Consider the following 17,247-nt stretch of genomic DNA (forward strand, 5'->3'; position numbering starts at 1 on the left):
AAGGCTGGTGTGGAGTGTGGAAGAACAAATAAGAAACATACAAGCCTCCACCTCTTGTAAAGTGTATCATTTCCATGCAGTCCCTAAAGGCTACATCCCATCAGACATCGTACCTGGGTAAGGAGGTGATCTTCCCCCACTTCTCCACACAGAACCTGCGGGGGCCATTACTGCCCCGCAGAGAGGCGAAGCCCTCGTAGGGAATACTGGAGGTGCCTGTCACAAACTGGAAGAAAAGCCATAAAAGTCACAGTATGAAAGGAGTGTCCTAAACATTGTTATTATTTATGAATGAAAATGGATAGGAATTCGTTTATTAGTTCTATATATTATGAGTCTAACCTAAACGCACAATATGTCATGTGTTACCACTAGGGGTCTCTCAATCAACAATAACACAGACAGTTTAGTGTGTGAGGATGTGAGGTCATCTTCATTTAGGAGGCTGAATTGCCCTGGACAATGTGATTCAAACTGGTACAGAGTTTTTACATGAACAATGTGTGTTCCTCTAACGCTGTTACACCCTAATGTTTGCTGTTCACAGACAACAGACCGCCACGCACTGACACAGGCTGAAGGGGATCGGACACCACTGCAGGAGATTCAATGAAACACACTGCTACCCTGATTACATTACAGATGACTTTAGATCTGAAACCTGTTGCAGACATTTAATAAAATATATGATATAGGGTTAATTGTTTTAAGGCATCTTAATGCAGAGAAGTTGCATATATCCTGTTTAAACTGAGAATGTTACATTTTCAATGAAAAGATTGCATGCATCATATGTTCCAGATTCAAGTCTCACTAACAGCTTTGTGCAGCCTCAAGTTACACCTGGTCACATTCTGAAGTACAGAGCTGTCAGAGCAGCCTGCAGGCCCCCCCAGCTTCCACATAGCCCCCCCCAGCTTCCACATGGGACCCCCCCCCCCCCCCCCATGGTGCTGTACCTGCAGCAGCCTCAGCCTCTGCTCATTGTTGAACCTCTCCACAGCTGCCCAGAACCAGCGAATCACTATGTGGTTGTCATGGTAACCTGTGGGGAGACAGATGATGATGATGGTACATGAGTCAGATGAATAACTAATAAGGCCTCTGTCCCCTGTTCCTCTCACTGTGTGATTTGTCAATGGGCTCTGCTGTTTAATGTTTAATGTGCGTCTCAGTCGATGGCTCTATTAAAAGACTCTCACTCTGAGTTGCCCCCCCCCCCCGTCTCCTGCTGCGGGCCAGAACCTGAGGAAGCCTTTAATGTGATCTCTGCTAAATGCTTGGGACTGGCACTGGCATGCTTGTGCTGTACACAATAAAATAACAATACATAAAAAGCAATTACAGTCAAGCCTGGTACAGCTGTTAAATATATAATGAAAGGTTTTCTCATTTCATTCTTGATAATCACTTTTTATTGTATAGTTAAAATAACAACAGAAATAATATCAGGGAGTACGATAATACATCATTTTACATTACAATTTCCATAAACAGGAAAGACATATTCATTAATTATTTTGATTGTATGATATTGAGGTCTAGCTTATATCTTCTGATTAAGGGCAACTGCCGGGGTTCAGTCTGTGCTGACTCAGGTTTGAATCCTAGACCAGGCATCCCACATGGGACACATCACATCTGTGCTAAGGAGGGCTGTCCACTAAGATGAGAAGATTTTGCGACTATTGGTAGTTTTAATCGACAGATCTGTGTAACTGAGTCTCAAAGACTCCTGCTAAAGTATATTGTGTGTTTACCAGAATTGCAGCTCATTTCTATTTTGAACCCTAACCCCTGTATCATGATGGGAATTCATGCCAATGCCCTATTTATCACAGTCCCAAACATCCATCCTCATATTAGTGCAATCTATGATAAAGGTTTTAACATTTTTCCATATCAGTTTATATATCCATATCCGTTATTTATATTTAAACAGTATATAGTATATGCATGTATTCTTTTCTTTTTTTTACGCATAATTAAATATAATTTAAAGGACTGAATTTGAGGATCAGGATGCAGTATAAAATATGAATCAATACTACATCAATACTTACATACTACTGAATGGGTTTTCCATTCTATAATCAATTGTGATGTTTTTTCAGGATGATTTTTGAGTTTCATGACTTTGTAAGTGTTCTCATATTGCTGTCAGTGTGCCATGAAAGTCTTGCCCTCCGTCCCCCCACATACCTCCTCTGTACTCCGTGTTGTTCCTCCAGTCTGCCAGGTCAATCTCTGCAGTGCCGGCTATCACCAGCTCCAGCTCCCTAGCATCGAACACGGACACCAGACGCACATCCACCACCTGCCCAGCAGATCAGCACAGGGTTAACTTAAGGAGCACTCACTTCATTCATCTGAGCTTTAGCAGTTGACACAGATGGCAGTAGGATCATTGTGAAGGTATGAGGGCTTCCATCAGTTTGTTTACAGCGTGTACACTCGAAGTGACTCACATACTGTGCTCTGTCAGCCTGCCAGACAGCAGCTTACAGGCCTTGGGTTTGTACCAGAGTCATGAAAACACACGAGGAGATCAGAGTAGAGCAGCGGTCCAGATTACAGTCCGCTCTTGGTTTCACTTTGTCCTGCTGAGCTTCAACAGCATGTAGGACTGTGAGCTGTCACACATCATCTGACGCTCCTAAAGATCTTTACACATTTCAGAGGAATACACGCTCGTTTGAACAGACCGAAACACGTCGTATGAACGTTCCTTCAGATTCACATCCAAACCGAGCAGTGCACAAAACCTGCACATTTTCTCTGCTACAGGAAGTGAAGAGAGTTCACGACACAGTACATTTGCGAAACAAATGTGTTAGTATGTAGAATTGCGTTGTGATTCTCCTTTGAAACAGCAGAGGGTGCTTTAACCGATTGGTATTGATCAACAATCCTGTCATTCAGTGTATTGTAGTGAGTTTGTATGGAAGCTGAGAGGCAGGTGAGACATTTCTTTTGGTCTGATCTTTAAGTCTGGAAGCTGGAAAATCCTGACCCGGTTCTTTATCAACCCCAACCGGGAATCTAAATTAAGTGAGTCTCACAATCCCAATGGAGGGAGTGTGGATCTGTGATTTTTGTTTGCCTTGCCCACAGGTAAAGCCTTTTTGGAGAGAAGTTTTACATGTATATACTGTGGAAAGATTATTATTTCCGCAAGTAAAACAAAATATATGAATAGGTCGGGGAAAATAAGTTTGCCCAATGAAAAAAAAAAAGAACAGCTAACCCAAATGTCTTCTCGTACTTCCTTCTCATGGGTCTGTAATAATGTACTACATAGAGGAACATCGTACTAACTGCCCTCTGAATTCGGGATCATAGCCTCACTTCACCTGAAACAGCCAGATGCAGAGCTGTACCTCATAGAAGCCTCGGACCAGGCTCTCCGTCTGCTGGGCCACTCCTCGCTCGATACGCCACTTCACCATCCGCTCGATGTACTCCTTCTTGTTCTTCTCCGACACGGGGATCCCTGCCCCGCCCGGCTTCAGCTCTCTCTCTGTGATCTGCACAATCACATGCTCACTTCAGTCTCAAATGCAGATGTGTTTTCAGCAGGCAGCTGTCACACATTGAACAAGTCTCATCTAAAAAAGATTACTTGAAAATGCTGGAGAGAATGTGGTGAAGAGAAGGCTAACCCTAATCATATATTTGATCATAGAAAGGTACTGTAGCTTCCGGGAAATACACACACACACACACACACACACACACACACACACACACACACACACACACACACACACACACACACACACACACACACACACACACACCTGTCCAAAGACCTCCTCATTCACAGTGAAGGTGAGGTCCAGCATGTCTTCGATGTCGTTATCCTTCATCCACTGCAGGCTCTGGTGGAACTCCTCATCCAGGAACTCCAGGTCACTGAGGTCACAGGGGCTGAAGGAGGAGGGAGCAGAGGTCACACAGAGGTCACACAGGGGCAGCATAAACTATGGCTGATTTGAAGCAGGGAGGTCAAAGGTTAATATATGATGTGCCAGGATAAAGCCCTCAGGGTGCTCTGTGTCAGATATAAAGGATGTGAGGTGTCTAGCAAGACACACAGATCATAAATAACAGAAGAAGGCAAAAACAGCTTGGAGGATTGACACCATGTCTGTCTGTTTCTCCACTCCTGAACCAGCCTAATATTTCTCTGATCCGTTTTCAGACTGATTTATTATAACATGATTGGCTGCTGAGTCCTCTCTTCTCTTCACCTGCTTCAGATGTAACAGGCCAACAACAAGCCTTAAAGCCTTAGCTAGCAGCACAAGCTGACATCCATGGTACAGATTCTTTCCCTACTCGATATGATCCACGAACATAGTGAGATGAGATGGATAAATCGCTGTTTTCTTTTCTTTACTGCTATCATGACTGGAGGGACAATAGAGTTAGTTGAATTCTTCATTTGTATTTGGTGGAGGGGACACACACACTTGGACCAAATCTACACTTTACTGAGTGATATTTAAACACTTGACATTTACATTTCCAAATTCTTACAGCATATCAGAAATGCAATCACACGGCATGCTGTCAGTAATACTCGTGTTTCAGGACGTGTTTTGGGGGAACTAAAGGCTGGAAATGATATGAACTTGGGAAGAGTGTCAGTGTTCTGGAGATATAATAGATGTGTTGACAGGACATTCTGAGGCTTAATAACATCACTATGTTTGTTCAAGCTAATAAAGTTGACACTTTTCCCATCATGCATTGAGGTGATGTAGACAGTTTGTTTAGTATTGCTGTTGAGACACCAATTAGCTATTTACAGCAGTTCTTTTATCTCATATTTCTTTACATATGTAACAAAAAACATATGAAAATTATGATTTTTATATTGCAACAAATAAAAAAGGATCCAGACATCTCATGCACTGCTCTCTGCACAGTTCTTTGTAAAGCAGCATGCAATATTGGATGCATTATCATTTACTGTATGCTGGTATCAGCATTTTAAATATATTCCTATTTGTTTGCTGAATGCTTGTCTGTATAGTAAGGAGGAGCCAAGGTTAAGCAGCCTTATTGTTACAGAAGCATCTGTCCTGAGTGCATGCGCTTGGCATGGTCTGAGCTTATTTGGACGAAGCTATTAATAAAGATGCTGCTGCCAGCTGGCTCAAACTGGGGGGGGGGGGTCTGATTGGAAGTGCTGCTGCAGGCTGCTCTGAGGGAGGGGGTTATGGGGAAGTAGGCTGAGGGACTTACATGCGGAGAAGCCCCTTGTAGAAGGGTCGTGTGAAGAAGGCATCCAGCAAGTACTGATGGACCAGCGCCAGGCCCAGGATCCGCCCACTGAAGCGGAACCTACACACACACACACACGCATGCGCGCGCACACACACACACACACACACACACACACACACACATACACACACACACACACACACACACACACAGACACACACACACACACACACACACACACACACACACACACACACACACACACACACACACACACACACAGGAAACAGGTGACACATGACGTGAGCGTCAGGGCTGCATTAGATAATCCCTCCGAGCTGCACCCTGTGTCATAGTTTTACACCAGAAAACATACTGTATGTCTGTCTATATCTTTTATGACGTCACCACTCGAAAACAAACACAATTGTCAAGTTTAATCAACTGATTTTTAATTATTATCAGTGGGTGCCTCCCTTTGTGTGTGGAGTGGAGGAACACATGATTTTGTGAAAGTGAAATATTGTTTTTCTTCAAGGCTGAGAAATCAATAAGTATGGATTGAAGCAGAATATGATGTTCGTTAAAACATGTTGTGAATTTTGGAAATGTTTACATCTATCATTTTTCAATAAATGTTGAGATTTGGACTTCATAAGGCTCTGCTTTTTTCACAATGTCAAATACAGACACCACTGGAATCTTATTGTACTTATAGTATAGTATAATTACTATAATAGTATAACAGAATTAGAATTAGTTATCTTTATCTGAGACTGTGTCAAAAGCCTTAAACAATACAAATAAATGTAATAAAAATAAGGAGCAGCGCAGTATTTGATGTTGATGTAGCATTTGAATTGAAGTGTTTGGAACTAAGCCTCACAGTGTTGGGTCTCAGTGAAATGATTTCAGATGTGTGTTCTGTAGGCGTGCTCTGAGCAGATGGAGGGGTTTACTCCATGTAACGCAGCAGATTGGTTTTAAATCTTCTTTCTGCGGATATATAAATGCTATGGAAGTTATTTTGCTTGTGTGTTTCATGTAGTATTTAACCGGCTTTAGTGACATTTGAAGTTCAATTTCCAACTGAGGAGGCACAAGATGGTGTTCCCCCCCCCCCCCCCCCCGAACAATGAATACAGTACAGAGATCAGCAGGGATGGTGCTTCTCCTTTCTTTCCTAGGAACTTCTCTAACCTTAGACAAGCTGTCTCCCAGAAAACATGAGTGCCACTAGGTGTGACCACTGTGACAAAGAACTGCTGCAGACTTTATGTTGCTACATCTGCTTTCTTCTTCATCCAGCGATCACATTAGGGTGTTCCTGTCTGCACATTCATCTGTCCATCCAATCCCTGTCACTGAGGATTCATTGACTGGTAAGCCACACATTTCTAATCCACATTTCCCCACACCAGTCCAACAAATGACTGCTATTTTTGGATTTGCAGTCAGAGGAGAAGATAAGATGGACCCTTTACATTTGGCACAGCAGCAGTCTAACATCAGGACACATACATTAGGCAGACTTGTAATCTAGAAACATAAACATGTAGAAGGCTCACCACTCATGGTGGTTGTCTACAAAGGCCGACATGGGGCTGATCTGGACGGTGTACGTGTCGTTGGCCGAGTATTCAAACAGGCCGTAGTACGGGTTGAACAGTTCTCTGGACACCAGGAAGAAGAACTCTCTGGAAGGTCCGCTGTAGTCCAGCCTGCAGTCAGCATACATGAAATACACAAACAGAACATGTTAGTAGGAAAAAAAACGATGAAGAGTCAGCTTCCGTCAACATTCCATCACAAGGGGTGGTTTAGGCGCAGTGGGCTAGAGCGTTGATCCTCAGATCAAGGGGCACTGGGAGTGACGAGTCTCCCCTCTCCATTAACCCGAGTCCTTTGAGTCCTACACCTGGTGACGTACAAATTAAAACTATAACTTGCTTAACTCGCTACTCTCCTTATAACATGTAAAATCACATTATAACGTACCCCAGTCCATCTGCCTAGCCTTTAGCAAGTAGGATAGCTGCCAGAAGTGATCGTTTGGCTCAGGGGAGGGGACGCGGATCAGTGAAACTTCCTGCAGTCTCGTGGGGACTCAGATCCGTAACCGTAGCAGATCCAGAGATCCAGAGATCCAGACTCGTCATAATGCACGAGTCAACAGCAGACTCAGATTCGCAAATCCTGACTCACTGTGCAAAACACAGCAGACTCGTGCGGACTCAGAGCCGTAACCGTAGCAGATCCAGAGATCCAGACTCATCATGCACGAGTCAACAGCAGACTCAGGTTCGGAGAGCGGACTGGATGAGTGGAATACTTCACACAGCGCGAAACAGCAAACGGTTTCGGACTCCTCATGGTTTTCAGACTCAGTGAGTGTCAGCTCTGTTTGTGATAACGTAGATGCATACTGTGCACAGATCATTTGACGACTTCACCCAGTCAAGTGTAAGAAGCCAAATACTGCAATAAACAAGCATTAAGACACAAACGTTGTTAGATCATGTTTGTGTAGCGGAGGTTAATCGTGAAATGCAAATCTCAAGTGGCAAATTCAAAATGACAAATACACAAACAGTGGACTGCCGCCCTCACTAGCTCTAACATTTGAATGTATTTGAAGTTGGAGACTATGTGCTCCTGTTTCACTGTTAGGATTTCTACGCTCTTGGTGACTCATATGACTCAAAGGACTCGTATGATCCGGATTTCTTCAATGACTGACTCAGAAGACCTTGAATCCGTAAAAGGATCCGGATTTGCCATCTCTAACTGTTACATACTGTCTGATATATGTAATATGTCATGTAAAGCGCTTTGAGCACTCGGAAAAGCACTCTAATAAATGTAATGAATTATTATTATTTGTCAGACATTTTACAGTTTTCTGTAAAATGTTCTGTTTTATGGAGAAGAGCAGTAGGTGGCGCCAATTCTCTGGTGGGAACTCTATTACACCATTGCAGAAGAAGAGGATTCAACAACATAACACAAGCTGAAGAGATTTTAAAGTATTATTCTACGACATGAACTAGGTCAGTAATTACCACACAGTATGTCTGAAGTTGTTATGCTTCATTTATGTGTCATAAAAGCTGTGGTTACTAAAAGGGACCAATCATCATCCAGCTACCTTTAGCTAAGCATTGGTGAAGCACACCACCGTGGTGTAGTGAGTTTGCAGCCTAACATCAGCAATTTACTTGAAGCAATTACATTTATGCTTTCATTATTATAAAACTGGTGTTGATATGTGGAGATGTATTTGCTTAACAAAATGTTTATATATTATGGGTTTGCCACAGATCTGTTTTTCTGCAATATAACAAAATGTAAGAGAAACATGTGATTGCTTTTGTCTAGGGGCTCCTTGCTATGCTAACTTGCGGGTCGGGCTTCACAAATACGTCATCATTTCACCGGTCTTTTGAAAGAGCACTCATCAGACCATAAACTGTCCACAACAATGTAGAACACTGGATCGACCTTTGTGTTAGTTACAGCAGATCTGCGGCACGTTGAAGTCACATGATCATCAACATCATCATTAGTTTGCTGAATCTGTTTCAATCACACTTTGCTGCATTTTGCTTTTATCCATACACAAAGTTTTCCACTTTGAATCAAAACAGATACAGCAGGGTCTTTTTCTCCTGCAATGATGCTGTACACAACAGTTAAAGTGAAATCTAGAGAACTGGGGGTTGTTTCAGCAAAGATACACCCCCACAATCATCAGCACATGCTATTGCATCAAGAAAAGGATACTAGGTAATACAATAAACTGATACACAGGATATATTATCAGCCAATTGAAACACGATGATGCTGCCAATCATCTCTGCCATGAGCATGTTTTCTTTAGTTTTCAGTAAATGTATGTTTAAACATTTGCTCCAGTTTAGGACTGTTACTTATCTGGGCTGAGCTAAGTTGAAATATAGCTGGATCCATTTCTGTTACAAATAGTCACCCAAACAGTCTGACAAATGACAAGGAAAATAATTGTGAAGAAGTCATCTCTCTCACCCGTCCTCGCCCACAAAGCTGACGTAGAGTTTGCTCCGCTGCAGGTCTTTGCGGGAATAACACATTATCTGGTTAAAGGCATCCTCCAGAAGGTGGTCCCGCCGTATTATGAGCCTGAGAGCCACACACACACACACACACACACACACACACACACACACACACACACACACACACACACACACACACACACACACACACACACACACACACACACACACACACACACACACACACACACACACACACACACACACACACACACACATCAATATTAGACTGTATGTGAATAATGTCACCATATCAATAATAATGATGCTTGGTCTTGTTGTGTGGAAGTTCAAAACCCAGAGATATCCACTTTAATATAATAAAGAAAAAGAGAAAGGCAGGACATCTACAAACTGTATTTGAGAGGCTGAAAACGACATTCTTTTAACATTTTGGCTTGGAAAATTACTTCAACAGATATTTTTTTGTCAGTTTGGATTTTCAATGTAATTGTTTTAGCACTAAAATGTACTAAAGTAAATTACTTTAGTACTTAAGTAATGCAGCGGATTACTACACATCTGGTTCTCTGGTGAGTCTTTGTGTCAGCAGGAAGATGTATGTGTGGTTGAGTGACAATAAATAAAGTGTGTGTTCATGTCACCCAGTGCCACACAGTAGCAAGCTGATGTAATATTAAAATGGTTGGTCTCACGATGGAGCTCTATGGCACAGAGGATGAAGATATATCAGAATATAGACAGCATTAAAAATGTGTGATATTTCCAGACTCATCCTCTGACGCTGAAGAGCCCTAATTAGATGTCATCCATCTTTATTCATAAGATATTTATAGACTGGTTGATGGACCTCCATTATTTTTTTGCGGAAAGACAGATTTTTTTTTCTTTTCAGAGAAACAAATCCCTACTTAATACTTTATTACAACATGTTTCAGTATAGATTCAACTGCAGACAGAGAAATACGCACTTCTTTTTCTCCTGCCTGTTATCCCGTATTCTATATAAATCAGTGCTAAATCAGACAATCCATACTTGACTACCTATGGAGTTTTAAACCTACTTGACTTTTCCCGGTCCCTGTCCATAACCCTTGGTCTCCAGCTTTCGATAGAAGTTCCTCAGTTTAGCCTCAAAATCTCGCTTGTAGGGAGCGGGAGCACGGGCATTGGCTCGCTGGGTGCCTGAGATATAAGAGGGGTTGGGGAGACAGGAACAAAAGAAAAAAGCAGGGAAATGGACAATGTTAATGTGGTTGACAGACAAAAAAAAGGGGGGGGTGAAATTGGAAAACCGATAAAAAGAGATTGAGATAAATTGACCCAAAGCGGAAATTGGCTTAAGCCTGAATGAGAGAGGAGAAATCTGGGGTTGAATTCAGAATCTGAACATGAAAGCACATTACCCAGGTTAATCCTGGATTGTTATTTTGTATCAGGCTGTTGTAGCTGTCATCAACACAACAACACACAGAGGCACATCTCTCCATGAGTCTGTTCATAGGTAGGCTCAGTGTGGGAAGACAGTCACAGATAAACACTGACAGGAAGTGTGTATGTCCACTACTACTATTTCACCCAAATAACTATAAATATATAAAATACATGGCTACTTGGAATGCACAAATGTGAAATAAGCTGACTGGTTATGGTGTATTGTAGTAATTCAACTAAAAATCAATGAACAGAAAGAATGAAAAATATGTAGGCATTTAATTAGCGAATTATAATTTTTTAGTTTTTGCTTTTCTCTGTTAAATTATTATGGAAATTATAACGACAGCTTCTTAAAATGTATATGGTCTTTGAAGGTTTTCAGGGACGTGTGTGTGTGTGTGTGTGTGTGTGTGTGTGTGTGTGTGTGTGTGTGTGTGTGTGTGTGTGTGTGTGTGTGTGTGTGTGTGTGTGTGTGTGTGTGTGTGTGTGTGTGTGTGTGTGTGTGTGGCTCTCAGGCTCATAATACGGCGGGACCACCTTCTGGAGGATGCCTTTAACCAGATAATGTGTTATTCCCGCAAAGACCTGCAGCGGAGCAAACTCTACGTCAGCTTTGTGGGCGAGGACGGGTGAGAGAGATGACTTCTTCACAATTATTTTCCTTGTCATTTGTCAGACTGTTTGGGTGACTATTTGTAACAGAAATGGATCCAGCTATATTTCAACTTAGCTCAGCCCAGATAAGTAACAGTCCTAAACTGGAGCAAATGTTTAAACATACATTTACTGAAAACTAAAGAAAACATGCTCATGGCAGAGATGATTGGCAGCATCATCGTGTTTCAATTGGCTGATAATATATCCTGTGTATCAGTTTATTGTATTACTGTAGATGTCCTGCCTTTCTCTTTTTCTTTATTATATTAAAGTGGATATCTCTGGGTTTTGAACTTCCACACAACAAGACCAAGCATCATTATTATTGATATGGTGACATTATTCACATACAGTCTAATATTGATGTGTGTGTGTGTGTGTGTGTGTGTGTGTGTGTGTGTGTGTGTGTGTGTGTGTGTGTGTGTGTGTGTGTGTGTGTGTGTGTGTGTGTGTGTGTGTGTGTGTGTGTGTGTGTGTGTGTGTGTGTGTGTGTGTGTGTGTGTGTGTGTATAGGTTAAGTTAAGATTCTCATTAGCTGCTTCAACAACAGTCGCTACTTTTATGTTTAAAGTAGTCTTTTGTATGCAAATTAATTGTATGTTTTATATCAACCTGTGTTATATATGAAATTGCATCTTCTATTTGAAAAGCCAATGTAAACCGAACCTCATGGTGGAAGGTGTAACATTTAATAAAAAGAGAGAATTTAATAAAGGCCTGACAGGGGGCATCTTGCCAATAAACCTGAGCAGACAGAGTGAGACTCACCGGGGGAGCTCTGAGGAGACGAGAGGCAGTAACTCTGGTGAAGCAGCGGAGGAACATATGACATCACCTCCTCCTCAAATAAGCTGAAAGAGAGAGAGAAGTACACACCCAGAACACAGTCAGACGTCTGAGAACTACACAGCATTAACACAGGTGGATCAAATGAGACTGTATGGCTAGGTTTACAAATAAATAAATGGTATGTTTTAAATTGATCTTCAATCAAATGAATGATGATATTTGGATTTATAAAACCCCTTGATCAATCTTTTAATATACGCCTTCTCTCGTGGGTGGTTGATGCTTTTTAGTCTTGCGTGGTATCAAGATCCACGTGAGGCACAACTAATCTGCCGACAAAAAATAAGCCAAGAGCAGCTCCTAAAGGCAGATGTCTGGTTGCATTTTGGATTAAGGAACAGCTGTACTATATGTATATACGTATATAAAGCTATATGTAAGATGTGCATATGGTTTTTCATGTTTGGGGTATAATTACCAGAAAGGAATGGATATTGAATCATATTGTTTCTGGGAATCAGTGGCGATACCCAGCCCCTGTTGTTCTGGGAGTGAGCTGCTTGTGACCAATAGTAAGTCCCCTAGAGCCACACACTGACACACAGGTACAGCCTCACCTGAGCAGCATGACCAGGTCAGCATCGCTGGAGAGACGAGCCAGCCCTGTCACCCCCTCACTGCGAATAAACTGCACCTTCTCCCTGCACACACACACACACACACACACACACACACACACACACACACACACACACACACACACACACACACACACACACACACACACACACACACACACACACACACACACACACACACACACACACACACACACACACACACACACACACACACACACACACACACACAGGGGGTAAACTGACACAATCCATTAGGATGAAAGGTTAACTGTGTGTTCAGTTTGACTGATGATGATAATGGAGGTGTTGGGTGTAAGCGAAAGAGAGAGAGAGAAAAGGAAGCAATGAGAAAGAAGGAGAGGAAGAGTGGGCGTCCTACTTGAGCGAGTTATTCCTGGCCAGCTCGGGTTGCCTTTCCTGCAGAATCTCAACAATGTTGGGTTGCCGTAGAAACGCCACGATCTTGTCGTTGTAGGCTGGAGGAACAGGAAGAATGTGCATTTATCTCTGACTCTAGCGTGTGTTTGGAACTTTATGCTTTGCTTATATTGCATGCGTCATGTGATCCTGCCTGACCTACCCACAGGCACCACATCGTGGTACTGACTTCGACTGGAGCCACTGAAGGTGCTGGACGGCCGCGGCATGACAGGGGGGTTGGTTTGACGGGAGTCGTCCACCACCTTTGACAAAAGGAAGCACATTAGTTCAGCTCGCATCCTAGTTCTACAAACCATCGGGATATCTGAACATTCTCTATGTTAACTCATTAACTATATATGTCTTATGTTATTGCAAACCATTTTCTATAGTATTCCACATGCATAAATGTGCAATGTCATCAAGCTGCCATTTGCGTTCATTTCAGTAATGTAAAAAAAAAACAGCTGCAAATATATTTCATCACAGTATTAAATAAAGGATGTCTGCTGTGTAAACACCAGAAAGACAAACCTAGAAGACAAAGTAGGTGATCCTTAAAATTGTTAAAGGTACCATATGTAACAATTTATACACTCCCCGACATTCTCAGTTGTCTATAACAATGGGGACTGATTTGTATGTGAAAGAGTTGGGACGTTTTTGGTTGCGTTTCCACTTGGCGCAGTACCGGCTAGCCGCTAGCGGGTACTATTTCACAGTTTTTCTGGCCCCATAAAATGGAGGTTCTTTCCGGGCCAACAACGAGGCTGAGTCGGGCTGAGTATGCTAAACTAGAGAGAGAATCGCTGGCAAGGGGGCTACAACTACAACAAGATGAACATATTTGACCGTGATTTAATTGTAATACACGTTTCAAAATGATGCCGAAGTAACAACATACTGATACCGGTTAGTAAAAACCATGAATTAATGCTTTGACAAGTCTGCAGACAGACGGCAGGAGAAACACCTTTTAAAATGCGCGTTGTCTAAATGGAGATCGGCTAAGCTAACGCTGTATATGCTCCGACCGTCCACACTCACAACAACGGCCTATACAGACATAAATAAAGCAGCGACTGTATTCACCATGACACAGGCAGTCTGTGGTTTGTACTTGTTTAACTTTTGTCTAGTTTCTGAACAGATATGAGGAGCTGTGAGCTTGAGTGCTAACAGCTAACGGCTGATGTTGGTTTTGTGTTTCTCATTGAAGATGACGTCACGGCTCCGCCTACACTGCGTTACTATAGTTACTACCCCAGTTCCTAAATTGTAATGGAAACGCAGCATAAAGTGAGCCTGGCCTAACAAGGCCTAACAAGGCCTAGCCATACCGTACTAAGCCGAGCGAGGCCCTGCAATAAAAATGCGCCATAAGTGGTTAAGTTAGCAGGCTAGCTTGCCAAATTACTTCCCCAGCTAAATTGAATTATAAACAGTCCATTACATGTCAGTTGTTAGACGCTTTTATCCAAAGGGACTAACATACATTCAGTACTGTGGCTAATCCCCACAGGAGCAATCTGGGGTGAAGTGTCTTTCCCAGGGACACAACGACATGATGACTGCAGGGGGGGTGGAACTGGTGCTCCCCTGATCAGAAGATCAACGCACTAGCCCACTGAGCCACAGCCTCTCTTTACAATGTTAAGGTGTATAGTTAATGAATGCTTTTTACTAGCGAAGACCGATGCAACACAGGGACGGCTAACTAGCTGTAAGCCAGGCTAAGGTCAAGGTTAAGGTTGCAAACTGCAAGCTAGTTAGTATCTCAGAGCCAATGGACGAAATACATTATGGGAACATTATAGAAAGTAACGTTATTCCATTTATAATATCATGAAAAGGGTTTTATGAAAGTTACATTTAGTACCTTTAAACAGTTACATTTGTATTTTCCCGTAGTAAAAAGGTTATTGAGAGTCAACTTTTTCAAATATTCCCTACTGTGTAAGTATGCACTGATTTTTTACAGGACACCTATCCAAAATCCAAAAGTCTTTAAGAGGAAAACTGAACCTAGTAATGTGAAGTTTCTAAACATTTAAGAGACACAAATGATATTGTCAATGGCCCCCAGTGGACACAATCATACTAAGCGAATCACTGTGATGCTGTTTGTAGAGCTTTAGAAGATGAGCTGAGCAACCTTTCATTCTGGGATTACAGTAGTAAATCTTTAAGGACTATGTTGTAGGAATCAAGATTTAAGAGTTTGACTATAATAAACAGCTGTGTCAAATTACTGCCATTCGTTTCTATTTTCTATCTGACTTCTATTGAAATCCGCCCTGCTGTCCTTGCTTCACGGTTCCCCCTCAGGGAATGGCAGGATAACTTCCCTGCCAACAAAAGCAGGAACTCACAAAACACTTTCTCCTTCAAAGTGGCCTCTACAAACATTGCAGTGTCTCCCCAGCATTAAGTTGACTCCAGGTGACTGGTGGTGCAGTCTCTCACCTCCCCAGCACTGTGGCTGCGCTGGCGGCTCAGGTGCTGGCGGTGGGCCAACAGCCCAGTGGAGCGAGAACTCTGGAGGGGGAGCCGGGGGTCAATGAAGGTCGTAGAGCGACAGTTGTGGTCCACAAAGAAGGCCTGAGGATTGAGATGTCATGCATGGATAGACTTAACACATCTTTATATGCAGAATCAATAACAACAACAAATCAGCAGTAAATATAGTGAACAATGACTGGACACACATGTAGGGTGGGGCGTAGTAATACATGGAATTAAGTTACGTAATTATGAAAATGTTGGGAGGCGTGTGGCGCAGTGGGATAGTGCGTTGGTGTTCGGATCAGAGGGTCACAGCTTCAAACCCCCCTGCAGTCAGCATGTCGTTGTGTCCCTGAGACACTTCACCCCAAATTGCTCCTGTGGGGATTGCCCACAGTATTGAGTATGTAAGTCGCTTTGGATAAAAGCGTCTAACAAGTAACATGTCATGTAATGAAACTAAAAAAGCTTTTCTCTCACAGATGCAGATTGGTGATACATTTAATAAAAATGGGGATATGTAAAATTATAATTTCAAATACATTTTAAAATAAAATATAATACACTATCATGCTCATGTGCACATTTAACAAAACTTCACAAAATAAGTCTCACACTGGGCCTTTACTAGGTGCAAATGTGGCCATTATTTTGTAGGTAAAGCAGAATAAAGGGGCAGTATCACATTACAGAGTAAGTTATTGCAAAACAGGATGGTTTGTACACTTTCCAATCATTTATATTCTGCAAAAAAAGATCAACGTGAAAACAGTTGATATGCAATGAGCACATTAGGTAACGATTAAAAGTAACGGAAATAATTTAAATTAGGTGACTTTAATATTGTGTTACTTGGATTAGGTTACTGAATTTAAATGTTTTTTTCTTTTTTTAAAGAACACACACACACACACACACACACACACACACACACACACACACACACACACACACACACACACACACACACACACACACACACACACACACCTTCCCAGTTTGGTCGTGCTTCATCTCCCAGCCCCGGGGGAGCTCCAGCTGCTTGTTGGAGAACATGTTGAGGAAGGTGACGAGGTCGCGGTTGTGCTGGTAGCGTTCAAAGTAGTGAGCGTCCCGGCGCACCTTGCTGATCATGTGCTTCAGGCAGGTGTTGCTCGTAAACATGCGGTAGGCACTCTGAGCAGAGAGGGCAGAGGGGGGGCATCAGAGACAAGAGGACAGATTTGAGGTATTTTCACTTCAATCACTCAAAATGCAAGACAATGTGGATAATATTATTTTAACACTAGTTGTTTGTTTTTTTTGGACGAAATGTCCTGAAACCAGTGAATTGAAAATCATTCAAAGTAAACGCTTGACATACAGTATAACAGTCTTATATATAATGTGTTGGATCAGTGCTGCATACAGCATGGTGTTAACAATATGCAAATGAAATCATTAAGATGTGAAATAATGAAAAATTGAAACGGTATTATAGCAAATTATTCATTAAATGATGGATTAAT

At 42.1% G+C, this 17,247-nt stretch overlaps 1 protein-coding gene across 1 annotated transcript in view; it reads right to left on the reverse strand.

Moving 5' to 3' along the window:
• Window positions 1-17,247, reverse strand: part of hecw2a (HECT, C2 and WW domain containing E3 ubiquitin protein ligase 2a) — a 42,920-nt gene that overhangs the window by 2,924 nt on the left and 22,749 nt on the right. Inside the window, exons 14-28 of the mRNA XM_034134188.1 lie at window positions 16,730-16,915; window positions 15,701-15,835; window positions 13,395-13,497; window positions 13,194-13,290; window positions 12,791-12,874; window positions 12,153-12,235; window positions 10,355-10,475; window positions 9,280-9,393; window positions 6,804-6,956; window positions 5,254-5,352; window positions 3,801-3,930; window positions 3,381-3,527; window positions 2,203-2,317; window positions 960-1,045; window positions 114-226 (exon numbers count right to left, since the gene is read on the reverse strand). Coding sequence (XP_033990079.1) covers window positions 114-226; window positions 960-1,045; window positions 2,203-2,317; window positions 3,381-3,527; window positions 3,801-3,930; window positions 5,254-5,352; window positions 6,804-6,956; window positions 9,280-9,393; window positions 10,355-10,475; window positions 12,153-12,235; window positions 12,791-12,874; window positions 13,194-13,290; window positions 13,395-13,497; window positions 15,701-15,835; window positions 16,730-16,915 — 1,766 coding nt within the window. The remainder of the gene's footprint in view (window positions 1-113; window positions 227-959; window positions 1,046-2,202; window positions 2,318-3,380; window positions 3,528-3,800; window positions 3,931-5,253; window positions 5,353-6,803; window positions 6,957-9,279; window positions 9,394-10,354; window positions 10,476-12,152; window positions 12,236-12,790; window positions 12,875-13,193; window positions 13,291-13,394; window positions 13,498-15,700; window positions 15,836-16,729; window positions 16,916-17,247) is intronic.

The sequence above is a fragment of the Trematomus bernacchii genome, unplaced genomic scaffold, assembly GCF_902827165.1.
Source record: "Trematomus bernacchii unplaced genomic scaffold, fTreBer1.1, whole genome shotgun sequence".
Taxonomy (NCBI): Eukaryota; Metazoa; Chordata; class Actinopteri; order Perciformes; family Nototheniidae; genus Trematomus; species Trematomus bernacchii.